At 36.5% G+C, this 25,228-nt stretch overlaps 1 protein-coding gene across 2 annotated transcripts in view; it reads left to right on the top strand.

Moving 5' to 3' along the window:
• rngtt (RNA guanylyltransferase and 5'-phosphatase) overlaps window positions 1-25,228 on the top strand; it is a 131,790-nt gene that overhangs the window by 60,426 nt on the left and 46,136 nt on the right. Inside the window, exon 12 of one of the 2 annotated variants that reach the window (XM_030128822.1) lies at window positions 20,012-20,080. The exons of the other annotated variant lie outside the window; for it this stretch is intronic. Within the exon in view, the coding sequence (XP_029984682.1) occupies window positions 20,012-20,080 (69 nt within the window). The remainder of the gene's footprint in view (window positions 1-20,011; window positions 20,081-25,228) is intronic. 2 annotated transcript variants of the gene reach the window in all.

The following is a 25,228-nucleotide window of genomic DNA, read 5'->3' as shown; positions in this document are numbered from 1 at the left end:
TGCATCAATTTAATTTGTGTACCTGAATGTTTTAAGTGGATTCACAGTGTAGGAAACCCCTACTGAGATGTTCTAAGTGGATAGAATATGACATAGTTGGTAGCATCTACCTTCATTTAAAATGAGCTGTTCTAGACTCTTTCCTCTCAATATATTCTTTTTTTGTTACACCCACAAACTGTAAATCTTCATGATTTTCCATAAAACTTTGTAAATATGAATCTTTATTGTCATCTATATTAAACTTTTAGTTAGGTATGTTTGTATGCGACTCACATTTGCACAGCGTGCAGTGATTAAATGCAACTCACGGTGTATCCTGATTTAATGAAGTCAGTCTTTTAACATGACAATTAAAATAAGGAAATTAGATAGTGTTAATTTTTCTCTGCCATTTTCCAAACATTTAATATCCCTGCTCATTTATCACACCTAGAATGAAATTAAGGTTTCCACAGAGAAAAGCTCAGCATCAGGAGATTAATATCATCAATTGACCCCAAGACATCACCCTTTCAGTCCCACCTCCTCCCAGGAGCTGAGATAAGTTCTCTACAGGTGAAGTAACAGAAAGGCTTCAGGTAAAAGAATGACTTTCCTTACCTGAGAGTTGATCTAATCTTGAAATACTTTGCAGAACTGAGATTGGATAGGGGCCTGAAAAGATTGTTTCACAAGATTGCAGGCTTTTCATGGAGCTTGAACCTAATCACACTGAGTGAGATTAAGGTTAAGTGTATGTACTGAATACAAAATGGCAAAGACAACTCACTTCCACAAGAATGCAAATAGTGGAGTGGGTCAATGCACTTTGAAATCACATTGGTTGATGTGCTTTAAATTGCCATTTTTGTCTGGCTGATTTTCTTGTGAGTCAGATGTTGTGTAATGAACACATTTGCAGCTGCAGTTCTCAAACAAGAAAATTATCCTGTGGTGTGTGACCCTACTTACACAAACATCCAATGTAGTAGATAATTTCCTCCATTTATTATTCACTGCTGCCTTTTGATTGCTTGTGGGGTCGTACTTGATTCCACACCTGACTTTTAGCTGCACTAAACACTTCCAGCCCTGTACGTTTTCAAACATCTAAAACATTTTAACACAAAATGAAAGTCTCTGTAATAATCTCTGAGCTTTCGAACACACCTGAGACACATGTCAAATGATGAAGGGTGTTAGTGTTGCAGCTGGACATGGGAATGATCTCAAATTGTTCAGATAATGGTTGGACCCTTGTCAGTGTAGTCGGTCGCATCAAAAGCTGCAAACAGAGGCATCAAGAACAGAATGACATGTAATTCAGTGTTCAAGGGTGACTTCTTGTTTTCTTCTGGAAGGGTTCATGTGAAAGAGGCCTGGGGAATCAAGGAAGGATAATAACTGATAAAGCCCAAACAGTCAGGGAAAAAAAACAAAAGTCATGTATTTGAGAGCAAAACCATATCTGTATCTGTAAAACCTTAGAAGACATTATTGATTCTTGGTTTGGTTTTTTGGCATAAAAAATAAACTAACTAGAAGCACTCGGAGAGCGCAGACCTCCACCAAGGCTGATCAGTGGCCCCCCCCGTGGGCCCCCCCACGCCAAGGAGGTTATGTTTTTGCCAGGGTTTGTTTGTCTGTCTGTTTGTTTATTTGTCTATCCGTTAGTGTGCAACATAACTCAAAAAGTTATGGACAGATTTTGATGAAATTTTCTGGTCTGCGCCCCCCCCCCCCCGTGGGCCCCCCCACCCCCGATCACCACCAAAATTTAATCATTTCTTCCTTATCCCATTTCCAACAAACCCTGAAAATTTCATCAAAATCTGTCCATAACTTTTTGAGTTATGTTGCACACTAACGGACAGACAAACAAACAAACAGACAAACTAACAAACAAACCCTGGCAAAAACATAACCTCCTTGGCGGAGGTATCTAAAGACTGGGATTGAAACTAACAGTCTGGAAAAACCCAGTAATTTAAAGATACAATCAGTGCGTTTACATGACAACTTTTATTCAAGGTTTAAACTGATTAAAGGTTAGATCCTATTTCAGATGCCCATGTAAACACCTTATTCCAGTTGAAAAAGAAAAATTTGGATTAAATTTAAACCCGATTAAAGTCACTGGTTTAATCCACTTTTGATTCTGGGCTAAATTATTCCTCGGACATGTAAACCCTTTATTCTGTATGGACTTTATTCCTGCCATTCTGCACATGCTCATTGTCTTGTCCTGTCGCGATGACGCACACATTCTGCGCTGGCGGAAGAATATGCAATGCAGTCTAGTCAACCCAAACCATTCCAGTGGGCTATTCTGATGGGATCTACCAGCCTGGAAAACCCTGAGGGAATAGTCCACCACTTGTTTTTTATTAATTCATTTGTCATGCACTAATGAGTTCGATAAGTGGGCAAAACAGTTTGCACTGCAGTGCACCGATTGCCTTGTTCTCGCAGCCCTTCCGTTAGTTTAGCTTAGCCTAGCTTAGCATAATCGCGTCATTCCTATGGTCAGACGTAGCCAGGCTTTTATAGGTGATTTGTAGTATTTTATGAGTGATTTTGTGAAATTCAGTTCTCCCTAATCATTACTTTAGTCCGGTGGGGTCAATATGATCACAAATTGAGGCTCAAATCATGGCAATGTGACTTACTACAGGAATAAAATCTTGGGAAATAAAAACTAATGCAAAGCTAAAATGGTAAAGCAAAGCTAATTTAGCGCATGCTTCCCTTCCAACAAAAAGATTTTCCTGCTTCCGTCAACACAACAGTCCCAAGATTGTATGAATGCAGTAAGTCACGGATCTAAAGAAATAATTAGGGAGAATCGGATTTCACAAAATCACTTACAAAAGACAACAAATCCCCTTTAAAAAACTGGCTACGTGTGACCATGGGAATGCAGTGACTATGCTAAGCTAAGCTAACAGAAGGGCTGCGAGAACTGAGTAAACATTTCTCATGTAAACCTTTATTCGGGTTCAACATTTCCATGTAAACAGAAGAGAAAGTACTTCAGTTCCGGATTAATTTCTTCTGGAAAAATAAATCTGATTTAAAAAACATCATGTAACCGTACCCAATGTGTATCACTTAGATTGGATTAGATTTAGATTAGACAGAACTTTGTTGATCCATTGGACAGAGCCCTCAGGAAATTAAGGTTCCAGTAGCAGCACAACACCGAATGTATACATATAAGAAGAACTACAAAGACAAAAGGAAGGAAAATAGTAATAACAATAACTATAAAAAAAAAACAATAGTGAAAACCAGACAATTGCTAATTAGAAAGTACATGTAAAAATAAATAATGAAGTAGTAATAATAAGAAATAAGTAATTATGTCATAATAATGGAACAATATGTATATATGTATAGTTTTATAATAATAGAACAAATAATTATAATAAAATTATAATAGTAATAGTCATAACAATGATATATGAGCAATAAGTAATATAAGTATGTAAGTAATAATAATAAGAAAACTATATTAATAACAACAAACAAATATTGCAAACTGGATACAATAAACAACTTTGCCAATGTAAACTCCAGTCCCACCAGTATTCGATTAGATTAGCGTTAGACATTTTCTCTATCTCAGCCTCATCTCTTATACTTTACATATGTTTATGTGCTTATATGGAGTTTGTGTTGGATTTGGGTTGTTTGTTGATGTTGAAAAAAGTCATTCCTAAGATAGCACTATGTAGTTTTACACACATTCCTGCTGTAGTGGAGCAGACAAGAAGTAGTGAATGTCAGATAAAAACAATAGTGACCAATGCCAAAATGCATCTTTTTTTTTATTTGTTTTCTTCCTAGATTAGGAATGTAAGTGCTTCACAAACTTTCTCTGGGCAAAAAAATCTCCCATTTTATGTCATTTACTGTTTCATCATAACTTTTTCAGATTCTATAAAATGCAGCTTGTCATAAAAACTAACACTGAAACTAAACTCCAACTAGACAGTTATTCAAAATGTAAATAAAACCACTCAACTGAAATCCAAAGCCAAACTAAAATAAATACTGACATTTTCCAAACTATAATAACTGTCTTCTGTCATTATTTATGTGTTTTGCTGCTTGGTGAAGGTCACCTGTGGCTGATGTGAAGCTCTGAGTCTATGTGTACAGGATAAACAAACCTAACCAAGCTCGCCACTAGGGAGGATGACGAATCAGTGTTGGGAACTAAGCCCAGCACTGATGCATTGCATGATTTATCTAATGTATATGCATTTCAAATCCCCAAAACACAGTGCATTTATTTTTAAGATTAAACTAATAACTTATCTGTGTAATGCCAGAGATCCTGTTGCCATGTTTGAGGCACTAGATAAAGTTTAATCTAAATGGACGAACTTCAAAAGGTCAGGCACAAATCGCGTTCAGGTTCAGATAATTATAATTGAGAGCAGTGACAAGGTGAAAAAATGTGTGTGGTGCAGAGCAACGGTGGCTGGCACTTTCATTATACTTGTCAAACAAAAGCATTTCCTCGTGTGTAGAATATAAAAAGGATGTCAAGTGTTCATCTTTTCCTGACTCACCATCCTCTTCCATCTTCAATAGTCCTTGATTCTATGTAAATGTCCTCCTCTCTTGGTTTCCACTTGTCACCGTAAGTGTGTGTCAGAATCCTGTTTTCCATGCTTTAATAGGTTTGTAGTGCTGGGCTTTACAACATGTCTCATTAGCTGAGTGCTGTCTGTCTCCAGGTTTAGTGCTGCTCACTGACCTCACACCTCTGCCAGCTCTCTCATCTCCGACTGTAGGGAAAGTTCTGCTTTTTGTTTTATTTCCCTTACAATTCTTTGTTGTTCGATGAAATAAATGAGCTTTGGTATTGTATTGAATCTGAGCTCTCTGTTTGAGATAATGTACCTGTTGTATTAACCCAAACACTAATTAAGATGTCTGCATGGCGCTTAGATTTCGATTTCCATGTTCTTCTCTCACTCCACAGCAGGGTTATTATAGTTGAGAGCTAAAACTGGCAGTGGTTCCTGATCTACAAAAAGAAAACTGTTTTAGCACAACATGGGGCCTTTTAATAGCATCATATTTGGTGTTGTGTGTTGTGAATACTTTTTTCAGCTTCTTGTCAAAGCTTTTCTCATATTACCTGAAACATTTAATACTAAAACTAAATACAAACTAAGACTCGTCACCTCTTAAAATTAAAGCTAGGGATACACTATTAAAAATGTCACTGCCAAATATAATATAAGATAAACAACATTCTATATGCTAATAATAAGATAAGATTTTATTTTATTTATCCCACTGTGGGGTAATTTCACAGTTAGCAGCAGCAAAAATACTGATATTAGCTATGACATTGGTCTTTCCTTAATTCAAACTAAAACTTCTATGCACTCATAAGGCTAACTAAGAGCTTTTTTACACCAGTGAGTACAAACAAAAGTTCCAGGATGATTTGATCAGGTTTGGTTTCACACTGTAATTTTGCGACCAGGCATGACACACCAAAATAAGGGATGTTGTCAGCTACTTCTCGCTGTACTTTGAGTGGTTTTTCACACACATTTTGGTTATATAATGTCAATACTTTCGAATGAGTTTATTCTAATTTGGTATAGGCCTATTTTGTTCATTGTTCTGGTTTGAAGTCTAAGGACAGGAGTGAGTATTTAAAATGTAAATTATGTTAAGTTATTTGGTGATGAGAATGGGGGTGGGATTAAATAAGTTTTCTTCTTCTCGCTCCTTTTCGAGTGTAAATGAATGATTTTGGAATTTTAAACTTGCGTATATTCTGTAAATGCTCGACATAAACAATAATACGAAAGTGGTGTAAAGTTTTTAGACCGAAATGGGCTTGAATCACTTTGAATGGAGATCAGTGGATGACAGACAGCATTGTGTACCACACTTTATATATCTGTCCTTGGGAATCTTATCACCTCTGTCTTTCATTCAGTCAGATAATACAGCAGTGTATGGCAACACCTTTGTTTGCTCTGAGGTAAGATGTTAACCAGCATTAGATCTGTTAGCACACCGATAGCAAACAAAGATAGCTAAACATTATTATTCAGTTATTCTTGTTAGCTTTATGTTAGGAAGTTGTGTGTCATTTCTGTGTAAATACTGTAATCGCATTAAAGAAACACTGGTATGACTGATTTCAAACACGTTTTTCATTGTTTGCTAACCTAATGTGAGCCACTGTCTTACCTAAGAACAGGGGAGTATTTATTGATATAATCATTCATGGAACATAATGTAATTAGCTCCCAAATGCATACTGCAGTCCTTTCTTTCTACATCTTTGGTATTTTATAACTATTAAAAATATCTGATGTGCATCATTTATATCACTTAGTCACAATAATCTGATAGTCATAAAGAAATCGCTTCTCAAGTTCTCAAACATCCTGAAACAAAATGTTCACCACAAATTATATTTATGTGTGTCCTTTATTGTTAATAAACCCTACTAAATCCAAAAGGTTAATCTGCATTTAATTTGTAACGCTAACATTTAACCGTGAGTAGTTTTTGGAAAAGGAAAAAAAGAAAAATGATGATGCCCTCCTCTAAAACCAAATAAGTTTGTTGTTCTGGTTCTGTAATAATATAATAGATGAATAAACAATTATATATATCTACATGAATGAGTGATTATGAATGATATTGTTATGTTTAGCTAACATTCAAGTGAATTATGATTTAACCAGGGATAAACAATGATAGTGTAATGTTTCTAGTTGATGAAGGGCGTGGATTAATGATTGGCACATAGTAAGTGACAAAGTATATAAATATTTATGTCTGTGGGCACCATTGCTTAATATAAATTATAAAATAAGTATGTGGTAATAACATAGCATTGGACAGTTGCCATTTTAAGGAGGAACTTAATTGGTCCAAAAGTCCTTAAAAAAAAACATTTATGCTGTAAACAAACAATGGTTCAGTTTGAGCCAGACCAAAGTGGTAGGTGTGGAAGCATCCTAAAACTAATCTGAAATCAATCTGAAAGACGACATTAACAAACTAAAATACTAAAAAGCTGTTGCTAATTGGAGAAATGAGGTAATGTCTTGGATGATAAAGAATTTCCTCTGGGTTTCAGCCTTATTGACCATCAGTATAAAGCTTCAGTTGTATTTGCTCTAATAAAATGTAACAGTGTGGGAATCCTTTGGCAGGAAGAGATTACCAGTTGACTTCTCATAGCTCAGCACATCCTCTGTTTATCAAATTTTACTGCAGTATCTGTCTGCACCTCCCATCCTCTGTGGTCAGGTTCAGAAACGAGATGCACTTCATCACCTGCATCCACTCCCTCCTGTGCTGCACCCACTCACAGAGGGAAACATGTTGACTGTTGTATAAGGGTTTATGCTGCCTGGAAGAACACACGACATGGAATGACTAATGTTTGTTTACCTCTGCTGCTTTGAGATTTTTTTTTTTTTTTTTTTTGTTTTCTTCAAAGCCTCCAAGACATTATGCAACATCTGATGATGCACAGTACATCTATACAGTAAAGGTCATAGCCACTGGGGCGAGAGCGTAGCTGAGTATGTGGCATTATGGAGTGTAGAGGTTCGTTTTGTTTGTCTGCGCAATCCTGCTCTCCTTGTGCCTTCCAGGCATAGCGTTGATGTACTCATGGAAACAAACACGCCGTCTCTGGGTCAGGTCAACCTCCATCTATCATCAAATTTCTGCGGTTTTCCAGCTGAGCCAGTAGACCACCGTCTGCCTTTTCTATTTGACCCATGTCATGACATTCTTTCTATTTATTGACCTAAACAAGAGTTTTTTTTGATATTCAGGAAATCTCATCTCAGACAATTTAATGCAGATTTATTTTAGATTTCTAGAAATGTTTCTTCGTTCTAGACATTAAAGAGACAGTTTTACAATCACTGTTTCATTAATACCGTGTAGACAGTGGAGAGTAAGGTCAACCACATATCAGCTGGTGTTCAGTGTTTGGCTTATTGGTTGACATGTGACTAGCTTCCCAGATGTTCAGCAGTCTGGATTTTGGATCATTGGATAGATGTTATAATAAACTTTTCCTCAAGTGGTGTGTGGATTGAGATTTCACACATAGCTACTGTCTAAAAATCCACTTAAGAAACTCTGGCTAGCCTATGTTGAGCACAGGACTCATGTGTTTCAGCCCCAAAGATATTATAATATGAGTTAAGCTACATACAAGCTTTGCAAAACACACTGTTGACATTCTCAAAGGTTGGTTGTCTGGTTTGACGCCTGTTGAAGATAATGAATTTGGAATCTGCTGCATCTTCAGCAAAAAAATAGTCCAACTAGGAAAGTTTAATGTGAAAACTTCCCAAGTTATTCTTATAGATTCATACCTAGAAATCATCTTCATTCATTCATTCTTTATCTCCAGAGCGAGAGGATGTGAAAAATAGGTGTTAAATTACATTTCACAATGGTTTTGAAAAGGTCTTAAAAGTGTCAAATTTAACGTGCTGAAACCTGCACAAACCCTGTTAGCTAAAGCCCCCAGAAATTAGTCAGAGGCTGCACTGGTAATTATAATAATTATATTTTTCAGGTACTGTGTGTTTTTTCTCTATCAGTCTGTTTTGTTTTGTTTTTTTTTTTATTTCAGTCTGTAGAACAAATACAGTCCACAGATTCGTCCAGTCCAAAGATCCAACAAATCACTCAATGAAACAAAATTTACAATACAAACTTCACTAATTAAATAATTAATTTGTACAGTCAGACTGAAAAGGAGTGGGCTGAAGCTTTCTGCTTATTTTGCCTACCGTTTATACATTTTCCTACACCACGTCATCAGCTTTGACAACATATTCACACACCAACAATGAAAACAATATGAGCACTGAAATAAATATTAAATGTTACATACAAACTTAAGACTTCAAGTTCATATATCTATTAAGAGTCATATTTAATTTTTTTTTTTTAAGATAAGAGAGAGACGTACAGTTTCAACTCATCTCTGCAGCTGTTCCATAGATCTACTCTTCTGACAGACATGTAGGATTTCATAGTATTTGTTCTAAATGTTTTCTTTGTGAATATTTCAATCCTTCTAAGATCATTTTGACTGTCTAATTTTGATCCATTTGAGCTCAATTGTATCTTCTATTTTCACATGTAAACACGATGAATGTCAACTAGCTGTCTCAAATTTCCAGACCTCCACAAATAAAATATATTTCACTGATTATATTTCACATTATTTTTACACTAATAGATACTGAAAGGTGCAGCTGGTAAATTCAGTGCAATTTCACTTAATTCAATTAGGTTTGTGAGCCCGCCCACTCCACTCCTCAGTTTAAGTAAATATGTAGTGTTACTACAAGTGTGTGACACATGCATATATGGTTAAATCTATTGTATGTAAGTGTTTTTGGTTTGGAAGGCTGTGTTTCAGTTCTACAATCCAATAGACCAGTATAAGATTCATTCGACTGCTCTGAATGAAATAATGTCTAATCCGCGGCTAAATCCTGATGAGTTGGCTCCATCTCGACACTCAGCTAAGCAGAACAAATTCTTTGAGCACCTTCAAACCCGAAAAGCAAGATTTTTCTCTCTGTCTAACAGCCAACCATAGCATTTATCTCAGTCAGGACAGACAATCCCTTGTACGATACATCACAGTGTTGGACCCAGTGAGGAGCTGCCTCCTGGTTGTTGCCTCTTCACTCTGACTCTCTGTCTGCAGTCTGTATAAATGCGTCTGAGTGTGTGGGCTGTGCTCGGCACCGCTGTGCGTTTGTGGTTGTCGGTTTATCTTCTCTCTCCTGGAGACGGGTGGTGACGTTTCAGACTAGCTGTGGTATACAGCCCCAGCACAGACATGAATTAGCCACTTCTCCATGATAACTCAATATTCTATGGTTTATTGTATCGGTCAATATTGATGTCCGTTTCACTTCTCTGTCCATCAAATAACAACGCATGACTGTCCTTATGAAAGCTCTGAGATTTACCTTGGCGTGACCTAAGAGCTGCTTCATGGTAAATCACAGCTTGAATACACTTCCATTCTCATCAGTGTGACTGAAGCTGCTGCACAACTCGTTCCACATGCACTTTACAACCCAACAGTGGCATGAGCCCATTTCTACTCTTTGTCATTTGTATTCCCTTGTACGCAGGATAACCCTTGATTTAAACCCTTCTGGGTCAAGGCATGCTAAATGTGATTTGCTCTGAAGTCACGTTTGATCACATGATAGTGAGGTCCATGGAATCACCATGCTGAAACTGATTTGTATAAACGACAAGTGTGAGGTCCTGTGATTAATCTACTGAATGTGTGCTCACAATTAAAATACAAAAATCTTTTAAATCTGGTTTTATGTCCAAGCAGTGTACATTTTAATGAAATTGTTAACACCAGTAATTTGTAAGTTACTATGTCTTCTTTTTTGTCATGGAGAAAATACACTGGTCTCTTTTTTTTTTTTTTTGTTAAGAAATGATCTGCTTCAAAGATAGAAATGTGATAAATTGTACAGGATTTATAAAATATGTATCATGACATATGACAGATTTATTACAGATATACATAGGTTTATCTATATTTTTATAATACTTGTTTTCTGGCTGCAATAACTGAAGGAAAACATGATTCAGACTTGCTTTTCCTTTACATAATCTATGTGTTGCATATGATCAGAGAAACACATTCACTATTGGTATATTACAACATGTAAACAGGTTGCATTTTGATTTTGTTTTGGGTTTTTTTTTTTGCTCGTTTTGTTTTATTTTTTCAGAAGATCTCCAAAGGAATAATCTTGATTTTGCAACATAGACATTTTCCATCACTTTCAGAAAGCAAAACCTTGATTAATCATATTAATATGGTGTATTGCCAAACTCTACTAAAAACAACCTGAAAAATGAATATATTCTAATGTGAAATGAAATGGTAGCTCAGAAACAAACCCTCCTTTTGAATAATACCCATAGATTCATTCATTCAGTTCAAAAACAGTTGGATAAAATGTCAACAAAATAGTGATAATGAGCATCATGCTTTTAGTGTGTAATCTATAATTTTTTGAGCATGCAAATTTATGTTGAAGACTTAAATTTGGTTGAGTCATAAATAAGCAAAAAGAAAATTAGCACCCTGCAACACAAACAAGCTTAAATGTGCATAAATATTGCAGAGAAGCAGAAAACTATGATTTTCTAGAGAAGATGAGGTTTAGCAGTTTGGAGAATGAGTAAATAAATGAATGAAATGCCTAATGTTACATTAAAGAACTTCATTGCCAATTATTTTTAGAAGTAGTTAAAGTGAGCCACAACAACTCAGTTACAATCTTGCATTGCAGGTGTGGTTTAATTGGCTTGTGGTGTCTTTGCTTATTTTCTTGTTTTGCTGTGTTTTGTTTTGTTTTGTTTTAGAAAATAAGGTTTCTGGTTTTCTGTGCTCCTTAAATGAACAATTCTGGTGAATTCTTTTATTTATTTAGAGATGGTCTCTGTGAAATCCTAACATTTATCTCCCTCAAAAAATGTTAAACCAGAGTCATTTCAATTGGATAGAACCTTGTCTTTGTGTAATTTATTGAAGCTCTATACAGAGGATTCACAAATCCACAGAGTGCAACCAGTCTGCAATGGAATGAACAACTCATAGTGAAAGAACAAAGACTTTATTGGAGAAAACTAAAGAGAGCTGACCCAGAGTAGTAAATCCATAAGATCACCGAAGGAGGGAGGGCAAGGGTTAGCCTTGCCTGGTGAATTTAAGGAGTCCAAGACAAAACAAGAGTTAACAGTAAGGTCGGGGTTCAGCCATCCATCCCTATCTGATAGAGAACACACATTACAGCACATTCTAACTTAGGTGATAGAATGCTGCCTTGAAAAGCAACCACATACTGTGGCAATAACTATGCAGCTACACTGTAAAATTTCCGTCACAACACAATTAAAGTTGACCTTTTGCATATTAATCTTCAATCAGTTCCCAGGTCGTTCTCAAATTATGAATTTCGATGCAGTAATAACTGCTCGACACACATCATAACACCTGTCCAGTTCACCACAGGTTTTTCTCATTACACAGTTCAATTTCACACTGTGCCCAGTTATTACTCATCATTCTCGCCTGTTCTAGTCCTATACCGGCCCTTACAGTTTTATTCCTCCAAGCATTAATGTCTTTGTTCCTCATTGGCTTGTCACTGAAAATAAATGTGGAAATTTAATCATGATTACTTTTCTTATGAAATGACCTGGATGAACCAAAAGGTATTCGACTTCTTCAGACCGAATCACCTTGTTTGACTCAGGGCCAGCTGGTGGTTCAGCAGCCCAGCCTGCACACTCTGATGTGGGCTTTTCATTTAATAGGGCACTGCACACCAGCTTCAGAGTGCCATTCACATTAGGCTTTAAAGGAGCCTCCAGCAACAGCCCTGTGGTCTGACTGGAATATCAATCCTCCTCCTCCGCCTTTGATTCAGCCCCCGCATCTAAACCTTCTCAGAGCGCTGGGGATAAGCCGGGAGCAGATATGAAACACAAAGGCCTCAGGAATGGACTGTGCATAATATTAGTCCAGGTGTGCTGAGGAACAGCTCCTGATATTGCACAGAAACTGAGCCACATCATATCATTGTAACACTCCACTTGTATCCATAATGCATAGACTCGAAAAAGTTGTTTCCTGCATGCAATTCTTTTATTTATTTGCCAACATGAATCTATTGTGTAGTGTGAAATCACTTGTAAGAATCACATTCTCTTCACCTCACTTGTTTGTTTTATTATTTTATTTCATGGTGACAGCCTGAAAAATTCACTTAGCGTACAGAAATGGATTCTTCACTCACAATGGGACATTTTTGCACGTTGCTGTGTTCTTGCCACTCACACCTGTTATGGTGCTGAGATTCATTCATTCATTCATTTGGGTTTGCTAATTGCTCATAGTTAAACAAAGACATGGTGTCTGTCAGTACACCTTGTGTCAGGTTGTTATCCAAGTGTCAGCACATGACACCTTGAGTTCAGGTAGTAGATTGTAAAAGCTTACTTAGTTTTCTTCTAATCTCTGCTGATATTGTATCTTATTTTAGCAATGGCAGTTTATCCAAACCAGGAAATGGGATTTCAAATTATACCCAAGTTTCCCCACATAAAATCTAAAAATACAAAATTAGTGCTAACAATCTATTGGATGAAATGGTCTCTTTCCTCTAATAGCGTTTGCTGCTAGAAACTGTGCAGATCACTGGGTAGAGAGAAACAGGTATTAACTGTGACTACACTTCTTATTACTGGCAATATCTTTAGAGCACAACTTCATGACATTACCCACAATTTACTCTATTTGCATCATCACAAACAATAATAATTAACTTGTATGAGTTCACTACATTATCAAAAATGTATTTAAAAAAGGCAGCAATGACAAAGTTGTGGGGATGTCTGGATATTTGTGAGCTCTGTTCTACCATGTTGAAGCAAGCACTATATAAATCATTTACCCTTTGCACATGTATCATTTTGTGGGACCAAGCAAACCCTGTCTGTATTAATCAAACACAATGAAATTAAACATTCAAGTCGTTGTAGAATAAGCCACTCTTCATATCTTCCAACACTACTCAAGAGTCTGAAATGTACCTGTCACTAAGTTTTGCTCATTTGTATCTCTGGGATGCATTCACAGTATAACCGGCATATCATATTAAAACTGGTATTAACTCTGAGTACGCTTCCTATTGCTGGCAATATCTTTATAACACAACTTCATGACATTACCCACAATTTACTCTATTTGTAATATCACAAACAATAATATTCTACATGTGTGATTTCACTACATTATCAAAATTTTATTCCAAAAGGGCAGCAATGACAAAGTTGTGGGGATGTCTGTATATTTGTGAGCTCTGTTCTACCATGTTGAAGCAAGCACTATATAAATCATTTACCCTTTGCACATGTATCATTTTGTGGGACCAAGCAAACCCTGTCTGTATTAATCAAACACAATGAAATTAAACATTCAAGTCGTTGTAGAATAAGCCACTCTTCATATCTTCCAACACTACTCAAGAGTCTGAAACCATTTTGTACCTGTCACTAAGTTTTTGCTCATTTGTATCTCTGGGATGCATTCACGTAATGATATTTTTCCATCATTATTTGCGTCACTTTAATTCGGCCAGTTCTACAAAACTCCTAATATCTGCTTTCTTGTTGATAATGGGAGCGAATTTCACACACACTCCCTGTGAAATGCAGTATTCAAGAATTTCAGCTATATCTCCATATATGCATGCACAGACATATGTTTTGCCTTATACTTTGTGGGGTGTCAGCCAAAGCACAGACTGTGTGCGTCACACCTAAGCGGAATGCGAGATATGCGCCGCCCTTTTACTTGGAAGGGTCAAAAAGTGTCTGTATTTCTTAAAATTACTCTGCCAATAGCCTATAGAAGGAGAAAGTCTAGCTTATGGACAGTCTGGATTTTAAAATTTAACAGCTGACAAAAGACTGAAATAGCAGACTGAATGATAGAGAAATGATAAAAGTAAAGGGAAAATAAGAAAAGATGAGCGATTCAAGCCTATTGACCTATTGAACATCAACTCCCTGCTGACTCCGATGGATGTTTTTTCAGTTCCAGCTGGAGGTTGCTTAGTAACTTTATCCCTTTCATTGCTTACTGTCGTCTGTAGATGTAAACTGACACATATTACACTAACTGTTTGGAAGGACTTACGGGTTCACTGTGCTGTACTGGGTCAAAAACCAAAGACACAAAGCAATCATGAAAGGAAAAACTCACTATCTGACTTAAGCTGTGATGCACACAACCCTACACCCACTGCAGGTTTAACCAGTAAAAATAGATTCTACTGCAAATCCATTTCACATACGTTAAAATGTTCAGTATAGCGTTGTTACGAAACAGCGTGTGCATGAATATTTTAAGAGATCATATCAGTGTGTTGTAATGATTAGGGGCAGGGAATTTGCCCAAAGTTTTCCCTCATATATTTGTGATTTTATGTTATGTTTACAGTTTGTTCTGTTTAATATAACTATAGATTTGGTTATTTTCTTCTTTTATTTCAAACTTACATACATACAAAAACATCTGCCTCAGACTAAAATAAACAGTAAAACTAGGATTTTGGAAAAATAAAACCAACCTGGACCAGCGGTATTCTGCAACCTTGATTTTTTTTTTTTTTTTTTTTTTTTTTTAGGTTTTCATTGCATATTGTCATATTTCAACATTTTATAAGATGATTATACATCATCTGTCATTAATTTAGAAAACTAGAATGAATGTTTTTGTAGTTTGGCTACAAAATTAAAAACAACCCTACATAAAGCAATATGATAATAAAGGTGCAGACATACACTTGGCAATCACCAAGCCGAATGTCACTCTTTGTGTCTTTGCCGTTTTGTGTGTCTAAAAATAAAACGGTGAACAAGAATGGTGCAACTTCCATCACCATGACGTTGATTCTCTCTGGAGAGAAGTCTCTCCTTAGTATGTTAGTGACTGATTTGTCTCCACAAGCACTTCCGTTATCCCGTCTCTGCCCTGAAGTGTACAATGACAGCTTGATCTCTTAATGGGGCTGTGCAGTTCGCCTTCGCCTACGCAACCCTACTGTACCAGGCGCAGCTTTGTGTTTCCTTCCTAAAGAGGTTTACCATAAAAGCAGGGTCGCTGCCCCCTCCCCCTCCCCTCTGCATTATCGCTCCACGGAACTTCCTTACTGTAGGAGGATGTGTGAGTGGAAGTCTTCTTTCTGCTCATCTCTCCATCCAAGGTTGACTGCGCTTGCCGAAGGTGGTGGGTGGGTGTGCTAAGATGGCAAGAGAACTGAAATGGAACTCCCAGATCTTGCCGCCTACATGCCGTTCCCTCATAAAGGCCCCGGTTCTTTTTAGTCTGGCTATCTGCCTTCTCCATGTCAGCATGATTGTCAAGCTTGTGTGATCTGCTGTGACTCATTCATCATTCTAGAGAGCACTGATGTTGCTCTGCCTTCTTTCTTTGTAGATTCAGCGGAGACCTAACAGTCTTCTGTTGCTTTAGATAAATGTATGCAGCTCTCCTCTAAGGACCGATGACTTCACTTACTTCCCTGAAATACATCCTCTGAAAAATAGTCATGTTTAGTATCTTCAGCATTTAGCAAGAATGTGAGATTTTCCCGCGGCTTAAAAATGAAACAGACCCTGACTCAAAGCTTTGCCCTGCAGACACACAATAGTGTGTTCTACCTGCTAATTCTGACATTTGGACATACATTATACATTATGACATTATGCATTCACTATTATCTTTCCGTCTTCATTCATCTCAAAATGAGACTAAATGCCCTACTTTGCAGAAAATAACGTGGTGTATTTTGCGGCAGTGTCTGAACACTTCAAAGAGCTGTTTTGCAGAAGATAAAAGGTGCTATCAGAAGTGGTTATCCTCTGAGCTGCAGAATAATTTGGACTAATACAGGGCAAAATGAACAGGCCACACTCTGGCTCTTGTAGGCTTTACAGTGCTTCTGTGTGAAGAAATAAAATAGGTAGCACAACTTTCCGCCCATTTCCAAGGTGTATGGAGAAAACAAACCAAAAAAAATTGGAGAAAACTCAGAAAAACTTAAAAATTGGACCATCTAGTGTCAATTTGTTGAGTTAAATTAGATTTTAATAACGTTACATTTTTTCTCATGGCTACAAGGTGTTTTACTTTACAAAAATCGGCAACATAAAAGTAATTTGCATGATAAAAATCACAAAATTAGATCAGTAAATACAACTGAATAGACCATAAACTAACTTCAGGCTGGAATCATAAATATCATCGTAAATATATAATACCTGAGACTAAATTGGTATCATACAAAAACCAAAATAGTCATCTTAAACATTTCAACAGATTTCTGATATTGTGAAATCTAAAGGGTAGGTGTGATACAGAAAATAGATAAATCCACGAAGCAACAAATCGTATACATTCACACATAAATATCACCCAGCGGGGTGCCGACAAAGATGGGATCCGCTATGTGTGACTCAGTTTGCCTCCCTACATATGACACCCGGTCTTTTATTTATGAATGACATTATAATTTTGTTTGTCTCTTTACATCACAGGAGTGAATGTGTTTGTTGCTCATCTTGGCTTAGATTATTGTTGACAGTCCTCATATCTACTAAACACTCCCAATACCTTCCAGTCAAACATCCACAGTGCAGACGTAGTTAATTAAAATTTAATCATTTCATTTCATATCTTTCAGACAGGAGATGAGATGCGGTACGTTATAAAACTCCACTCAAAGGACGATATTGTTGTTCCACCTTTCAGTACCTTTCTGCACTGCTGAAATGTATTGCTTTCTGGTTTTGTGTCCATCGTGATGGGTTTCATGTGATATCTGATATCCAGTGTAGTGCACTAATGCAAAAGCTTTCTACTTTATTGACCGCTGTAATATCCTGCCTTCTAAACTATATTTACCCCTCTGCATGAATATACATTATTGGAACATCAGTTGCAAATGTAAGGTTTCCACATCTGAGAGTTTGTGTTCTAAAACTTGTTTTCTAGTCATTTTTATGATGTCAAGTCCAGTCTGATAGCCTTAGAGCAGTGTTTGTTAACCTTGGGGTCGCCGGAAATTTCTAGTAATTGATAAAAATAAGAGTAAAAACTTATTAATAAAAATATATGGTGAGTTGAGTGAGACAATCATAATACATAAAAGACATGACAAACTCTGAAGCTGAAACTGAAGCACTGTGGTACTGTTTATCTTTCAAATGTTCATTGTGGCTGGTTTAAGATGCTGCAGCTCTTTCATAATTCATAGTTTGAGTTATTGTTTTTTCAGTATTACTTTGCAGCCTTGTAAATCCAAGCTGGACTGACTGTACATATCCTGACCAAGGAAAATAAAATTCTCACTTTGTGCAGTAATCTACACCTGGCTTTTCTGCCTCCATCCATAATAATTATATAGGCTAAATGTTGTCTAAAATGAACATTTATTTGCAACATATATAGCAAACTATTGCATAACCAAAAACAGATTAATTTCAGCAAAAAAATGTCTGTTTTGAATGTCTGGGGTCGCCAGAAATTTGTGATGTTAAAATGGGGTCACGAGCCAAAAAAGGTTGGGAACCACTGCCTTAGAGAAACAAAAAACAAATTATACAAGTGTACAAGAGAGAAATTACTTGATCATTTAAATAATATTTTTAGTTTTTTTAGTATTTTTCACATTTTTGGTTGCATATCTTAGAGAAAGGGGCACTCTGAATGTGTGTGTGTGTGTGTGTGTGTACATATATATATATATATATATATATATATATATATATATATATATATATATATATATATATATATAATGGACAATATATATCCATAAGCCAAATTTTGGAGGCTCTTCAATATTCTGGTTATGGCTCTTTTATGACAATCAGCATGTCTTATCAATATTTTTTCACCAAACTTGCCATATTTGATCAATTTTGTGTTGGAGCCATGTCTTTTGCTGTTCTGCCTGTTACCTGTCTGTGTTGTTGCTGATGCTGTTCTTGTTTTTAAGGCAAAACTACAAAATCTTGTTGGTATTTATACAGTAAATTAGTAGAAGCTGCTCCACTGTTCTGAGACTAAGCTAACAGCAGTACCAAATACCATTTTCAGATTTTGTAGAGTCTGGAGGGTTATTCCATTCTTTTCATTCTTTCCATAGTTTTTGTAATTAGTCTACTATATAAACCAATCTATTTCTACTTAAGATTTCAGTTCTGCAGCACTTTAAATCTTGAGTGTTGTTTTTCTCTTACTTATTACTTTTTTCCTTATCTGACATTTCATGAGTAGTTGTGATTCTGCTGTTTATGTTACTTTTCCCTCCTTTGAAAATCTCACATCACAAGCTGCCATGTGTACTTATGCGCAGTCATATATTAGATTTGGCATGTGGTATTACATTACTGAGGAACATTTTCCAAGGCATATGATATGTTTTTAGATTGATTTCCTACCGTCCCACGAGCAGCAGCAGTAGCAGAAGGTTTCTTTCCATGCAGTACGATATTAAACCTCAACAGTGAAGAGACATCACATGGAACTCAATGCTTAGTTTTATTTTTCTGAAGGCCACAAACACACCTCTTATCTGGTTCAGTATTAACAAACTGATTCAGAAATCTTCTGCTTCATTTCTTTCTGAAATCACTGAAGATGGAGCCCTGCGCTAACCTTGACTAGCTCCACGTTGAAACACTCCAAAGGCTGCCTCTTCATATTTTTACTTGACTGCACAGAGATTTTCACATTTTACAGCCTTTTTTTTCAACACAGGTTTTTGTTTGGAAAGTAATTGGAACATATTTTTATACTGAGCCTTATTTCACAGCCTTTACTGTTCCTACTGTGGCTGTTGATGTGCTCCACGATGTAGAAAATGTGCTTTAATTGTACAGTAGCTCTGCCGCATCCCCTGGGCATCCCTTGTGTAATATGGTGCCGCAAGTTCCTTTTTGCTGCAACAGCTAGTTGGTGGTAATGGAAGACATGGCAGTCATTCCCGTCATCAAGAACGTAATGATTTGTTGCTATTCCTGTATACAGTCTGATCCATCAAGTTACAAATATTGATCTCCTATTCATGCATTATCAATCAAAGGGGTTAGCGCTCAGTTTCAGGGCTAAATGGAGTGAAAACAAGGTATCAGGCTGCTTGTAACATTGCCGTTTTTGTGGTTTCTTAGCCTTCCAGTTATGTTGAAATTCAATGCTTGCCTCACTTTTGGCGGGCTCTCACTGTTTGCAGTCTTTCCAGTTAACTTTATAAATCAATGTTATATCATAAGTTACAAGCTGAAGATTTCAGCTATTCTTCTTATCACTGATCAGTTTTGCTTTACTGAGAGCGTACTCTTTTTTTTTTCTTTTTTTTTTTTCCTTCTCCAGCTTCTGGAAGGCAGCTTCACGTCCCAGGTCAGCCACGAAGTCGACGGGCTTATCTTCCAGCCGTGCGGGGTAAGCCTTCATCTATGTCTGACAACATGTCACTTTCTCAAAAGCGGCAGCCTTGTTGCCACAGGTTGATTGTCAGACGTAGCTTTTTTCTTTCACCAAACTTCTATATGAAAATTGGACAGCTTGACACATCTACCATCCACCATTTGTCACTGTCTTTATCAGTCTTGCCCTCTGTTATTGTAAAAGGAAAACCACACTCCTACATAAATCCACATCAACACAAGCCTCCCTGGAAGACGTCGACACAGAACACAGCAGGCACACGGCACTTGTGTTACGAGGGAAATGACCTTGCTTGGAATGCTGATTGACGGTTTTCTGAACAACAAACAATAACTTGTGTCTGTCATGTTCATACAGTTTTTTTTTTTTCATTTAACATAACCTGGACCCTGGAATAAGACATAGAGGTCTCTAGATGTGAGGACAATATTAAATGGGGAGGATAAAGCTGCAGGCTACTGAAATCTTGTACATTTGATTGTCAGTGTTAAAAACCTGTATCCTAGTTTGTACCCACATCGGGTTTTTACTCTTTCTTTTGTATTTTCTGGTTTTGTACCACGAAAATCTCAGCCTAATATACTCAGTTTTGGTGTGTCCCAAGCAGTAAATTGTAAAAGCAGGATACAGTACTACAGTGGGTCATTTTTCATAGTCATCAAGCCGATTTGTAAAATAAAATTGCCAACAGGAGCAGCATTAACATTAGTGTTGAATGTTACTTCTATTATTAAAGTTTTGAAGTTTCCACAAGTTTTCACTTTAGTTTTCTCAGGTACTGTAATTAAAGTCTTAATTTAATGAAGTTGCAAAAGTTTTGAAGGATAAAAGAACAAATGACATTGTTTGTCACATCCTCTGTTCGGCCTTTTTATTCTTGCACACAATGAGCCGTTAACACAGCTCAACCCACAGCAGAGAAAATTGGCACTCAAAGCAAAATCAGAAGCAAAACTTTAAATCTAAATGTATAAAAGCAAAAGTAAGCTGATGGGTTTAGTTGATTTATATCGCAAAACATATGTCAAATGTCTACAAAAACATATATTTTGTGTCTGGACCTTCTTCTCTATTTAGATCCTTTAAATGTCAGACATTTCTCTAGTCAAGGGTGAGTAAGCAACAGAATATCCAACTGCTGTCCTTTTCCTCAGGTGTGATGCACTTCAGGTGCGTTTCATCTCTGAATAGAGGCCAATCAGGGAAATCAGGAATCATTTTTGCACCTGCTTTGTGTTTGACTTTTAGCTCAACAGGCATTTCAGTCTGATAACGGTGCAAAACAGAGATCCTGTGATTCAAGGGTTTAAGATATCATGTTTGCGGCTGTATGTGTGTGTGTTCCCTTGTAGTGGCTGTGGCAATCACTACAATGAATAAAGGCTAATATTCCTAGTATTTGTTTTCCATGGAAGGGAGGTGAAGTGTTTTGTATTGTATTGCAATTATATGATTAAGATTATTTTTTTATTTAAAAAACATGTAGTCTTATTTTCATTTATTCTGCAAAGTTCATAAATATTCCAAGAACTATCAATTATTTTCTGCTAAGTACTATTAAAGTAGGTATTCTATTGTTTATTGATTGGATAGGGAGTAAACAGGTCTCAGATTAGCAGTAAAGATGACTAATTCTCCTTTCAAAGCCAAAGAAAGCTTGTGATTGGGAATTGGGAATTTGCACCTGATATACTAAACCATTTGTTGTTTTTTTCCCCCTCTCATCATTGGGCATTGTCGTCTGTTTTGTCCTCTCTGTAATCTATGAAGTCATTATCATAAAGGGTCTAAATGTAGCTCTAAACATCAGGTAGCAAAGGTTTTTAGTCAACCTGACACTGAAATCTGGCAGAGACCAGTTTAACCAGCTGCTCTCTCATTCAACCACGACACAAACGGAGAAGAATTTCATGTCCAAGCAGATGTTTCCCTCAACCTGGTTAATTTATGTGGCACGGCCTTGATCAATATTGCAACGTACTGTCTTATTTTGCAAGGGCTTGTATCTCCCATTGTCTCCTATTGCCTTTTTTCATACAGTACTATCTCAGTCTTTTCTAGCTGGAAAAAATCCTTTCTTGAACTTTAATGTTATATAACTGGTTTCAATGCACCAAACACAAAAGGAAGCTGAGTTCTGTGACTTGGGCTGAGACAGTGATACTACTTTTGGTCAGATGTATCATTATTTGGGGTGTTTATTGGCAAGAATCTGGAGATACGATACAAATCACAATACAAGCATCACGATACGATATATCAGAATATATCATGATACTGTTAAAAAGGCAATTTTTTTGTTTGTTTGTTTCTCTTTTTAAAATGATTATTTCCTTGAAGAATTGAATTACACCAGGAATATGCACAAATACTAAACACATTTTTATTTGATCACAACAGGGTATATATCACAAAATGTTCCTGTGTTGAAACTTAAATTATGTTTTACAGACATTACAGTTTAAGATCCTGTTCAAATGTTCATATTCTATTAGTTCATAACTAACATAACATTATTTTTGTGCAATCCCAACAAAGGAATTAACATCTGCCTCTCACACAGTGAAAAGTACTTTTAGGATGCTTCAAATAGCAATTATTTAGTAAAACAGTGTTAAATAATAATAAATAAGATATAAACAATAAAGAAAACCAAAAAAACCAAAATGAACCTCCGCCATATCTGCATTTGAATAAATGCATAAAAATATTGATACAGTATTTTTAATAACAATACAGTATTGTGAAATGAAATATCGCAATATATTGCAGAACTGATATTTTCTAACACCCCTAATCATTATGATAGACACTGCATGTGCTGAAAAGTGCCTATTTTGATGAAAATGCTGAAAAAGTATACAGTATTCTAGTACCGGGGTATTACGTTCTCCTCCCAGATTGGGAAGGCTGCCAACAGGATGGAAATTTGCTATTTCTAGAAGGGAATTTTTAGTGTTAATAACAATCCTGTACGGGAAAATAGGGTATGAATGTTCAGTTTGTTGCACATTTTGTTGTAGACGAGGCCTTTGACATTGAATGGAAAATATCAGACTGTATTGAATTTCCATTTCATACACAGTCGTGACCAGGAACATCAGTGTAGCTGCATTTGAAGCAGCCCACCCTCAATTTAGGGGCCGTTTGTCCTCTGTAGCCTCAGTGAATGTGATGGATCAAATGTCTCATGAATAACTGTGCTAGAAAAAGAGGTGCTGGATATTAGGATGTGTGTGTCTGGAGCAATAAGCGTTTATGAAATCAGATGAGGAAACCGCAGCGACATCATCCACACTGCAGGGTTGGAGTAGGAATGCACGGGTAACAAGGGTTTGTTTTGGTCAGGGATTTTGCAGTTGAGATGGTTGCTTTTAAACCAACAGGAATACAATCGGCTGCAGCAATGTGTAAATGCTCTGTCAATAAGAAAAGGGATTGCACGGCTGGACCATCATTCAGATGAATCCATTTTGTTTGCAGGTGTTCCATTTCATCCTCTTATTCAATTTTCAGCTTTGAATTAGATGCAAGTCCCTTTACAGCACCGCAAGGCAGTGCACGATAACCAGTTCTTGTCAGAAATTACGACCATTGGGAGAGTTTTCCATGCCACTTCTTGTAAACTGCCATGCATACAATCTGGTTTTAATCAAAATTTCATGCAATTTCATGAGTCAGACAGAAGGAAATCTCTCTAAACTCATGCAGGTCAGCAGTTGGTTCCTGGCGCTGTAACAAAACCAGAGTATCTAATGTGACTAAATGATTCTGCAAGTAGTCCATCTGATGTGGAATCATAAGAGGCAATGATACTGAAATTGTCTTTCCTTTTCTGTGACATTAAACAGTTGAACAGCATGTTAATGGGACTAACTCAACTAACACAAACATAATGTGAAATGAAAAGAGGAAAAAAAACAAAGTTACTGAAGTAAGTTTAGTGACTCCATCTGGAATATATTAGTTGCATCAATCCTACTACTATTGACTTGTGAAAACAACAGTGTGATTGTGGCATCTGTATCATCATAAAAAGCCCTGTGTCATTTACAGCAGCACAAACATATTTAAAAGTTAATAACACTTAACAACTTTAACTGGTGGAGGCAGGGTGACTGACAGAACACAAACACATAAAATACCAGTGATTCATCTGCTGTTGTGTTTGGTCCGCTTCAAAGTAAAGTTTCCGCTGATCTTTTGAAGACTGTCGGTGAGCCACAGAGTCGACCCTCTTAACCTTCATTAGTTGATGAGATTTGATGAGATGGCAAGTGCACAGGAGCAGAAAGCCATCCTTAAGAGTTCTCCACTAATGAAGTAAAGTTTATAAAGTTAGTTTTTGTTTTTAGGGAGGGACATGTTCTGTCTGTGCTGGTTTTGGCTGGTGATTTTACACACACACACACACACACACATATATATATATATATATATATATATATATATATATATATATATATATATATATATATATATACACACACACACACACACACACACACACACACACACACACACACAGGGTGGGGAAGCAAAATTTACAATGAACATTTAGTTGTTTTTTCTCAGCAGGCACTATGTCAATTATTTTGAAACCAAACACATATTGATGTCATAATCATACCTAACACTATTATCCATACCTTTTCAGAAACTTTTGCCCATATGAGTAATCAGGAAAGCAAACGTCAAAGAGTGTGTGATTTGCTGAATGCACTCGTCACACCAAAGGAGATTTCAAAAATAGTTGGAGTGTCCATAAAGACTGTTTATAATGGAAAGAAGAGAATGACTATGAGCAAAACTATTACGAGAAAGTCTGGAAGATACTATTAAAGAAGAATGGGAGAAGTTACCCGAATATTTGAGGAACACTTGTGCAAGTTTCAGGAAGCGTGTGAAGGCAGTTATTGAGAAAGAAGGAGGACACATAGAATAAAAACATTTTCTATTATGTCAATTTTCTTGTGGCAAATAAATTCTCATGACTTTCAATAAACTAACTGGTCATACACTGTCTTTCAATCCCTGCCTCAAAATATTGTAAATTTTGCTTCCCCACCCTGTATATATATGTATATATGTATATATGTGTATGTGTGTGTGTGTGTGTGTGTATGTATATATATATATATA

Source organism: Sphaeramia orbicularis, chromosome 24 (assembly GCF_902148855.1).
Source record: "Sphaeramia orbicularis chromosome 24, fSphaOr1.1, whole genome shotgun sequence".
NCBI lineage: Eukaryota > Metazoa > Chordata > Actinopteri > Kurtiformes > Apogonidae > Sphaeramia > Sphaeramia orbicularis.
This window is presented reverse-complemented; position numbering and strand designations above follow the sequence as displayed.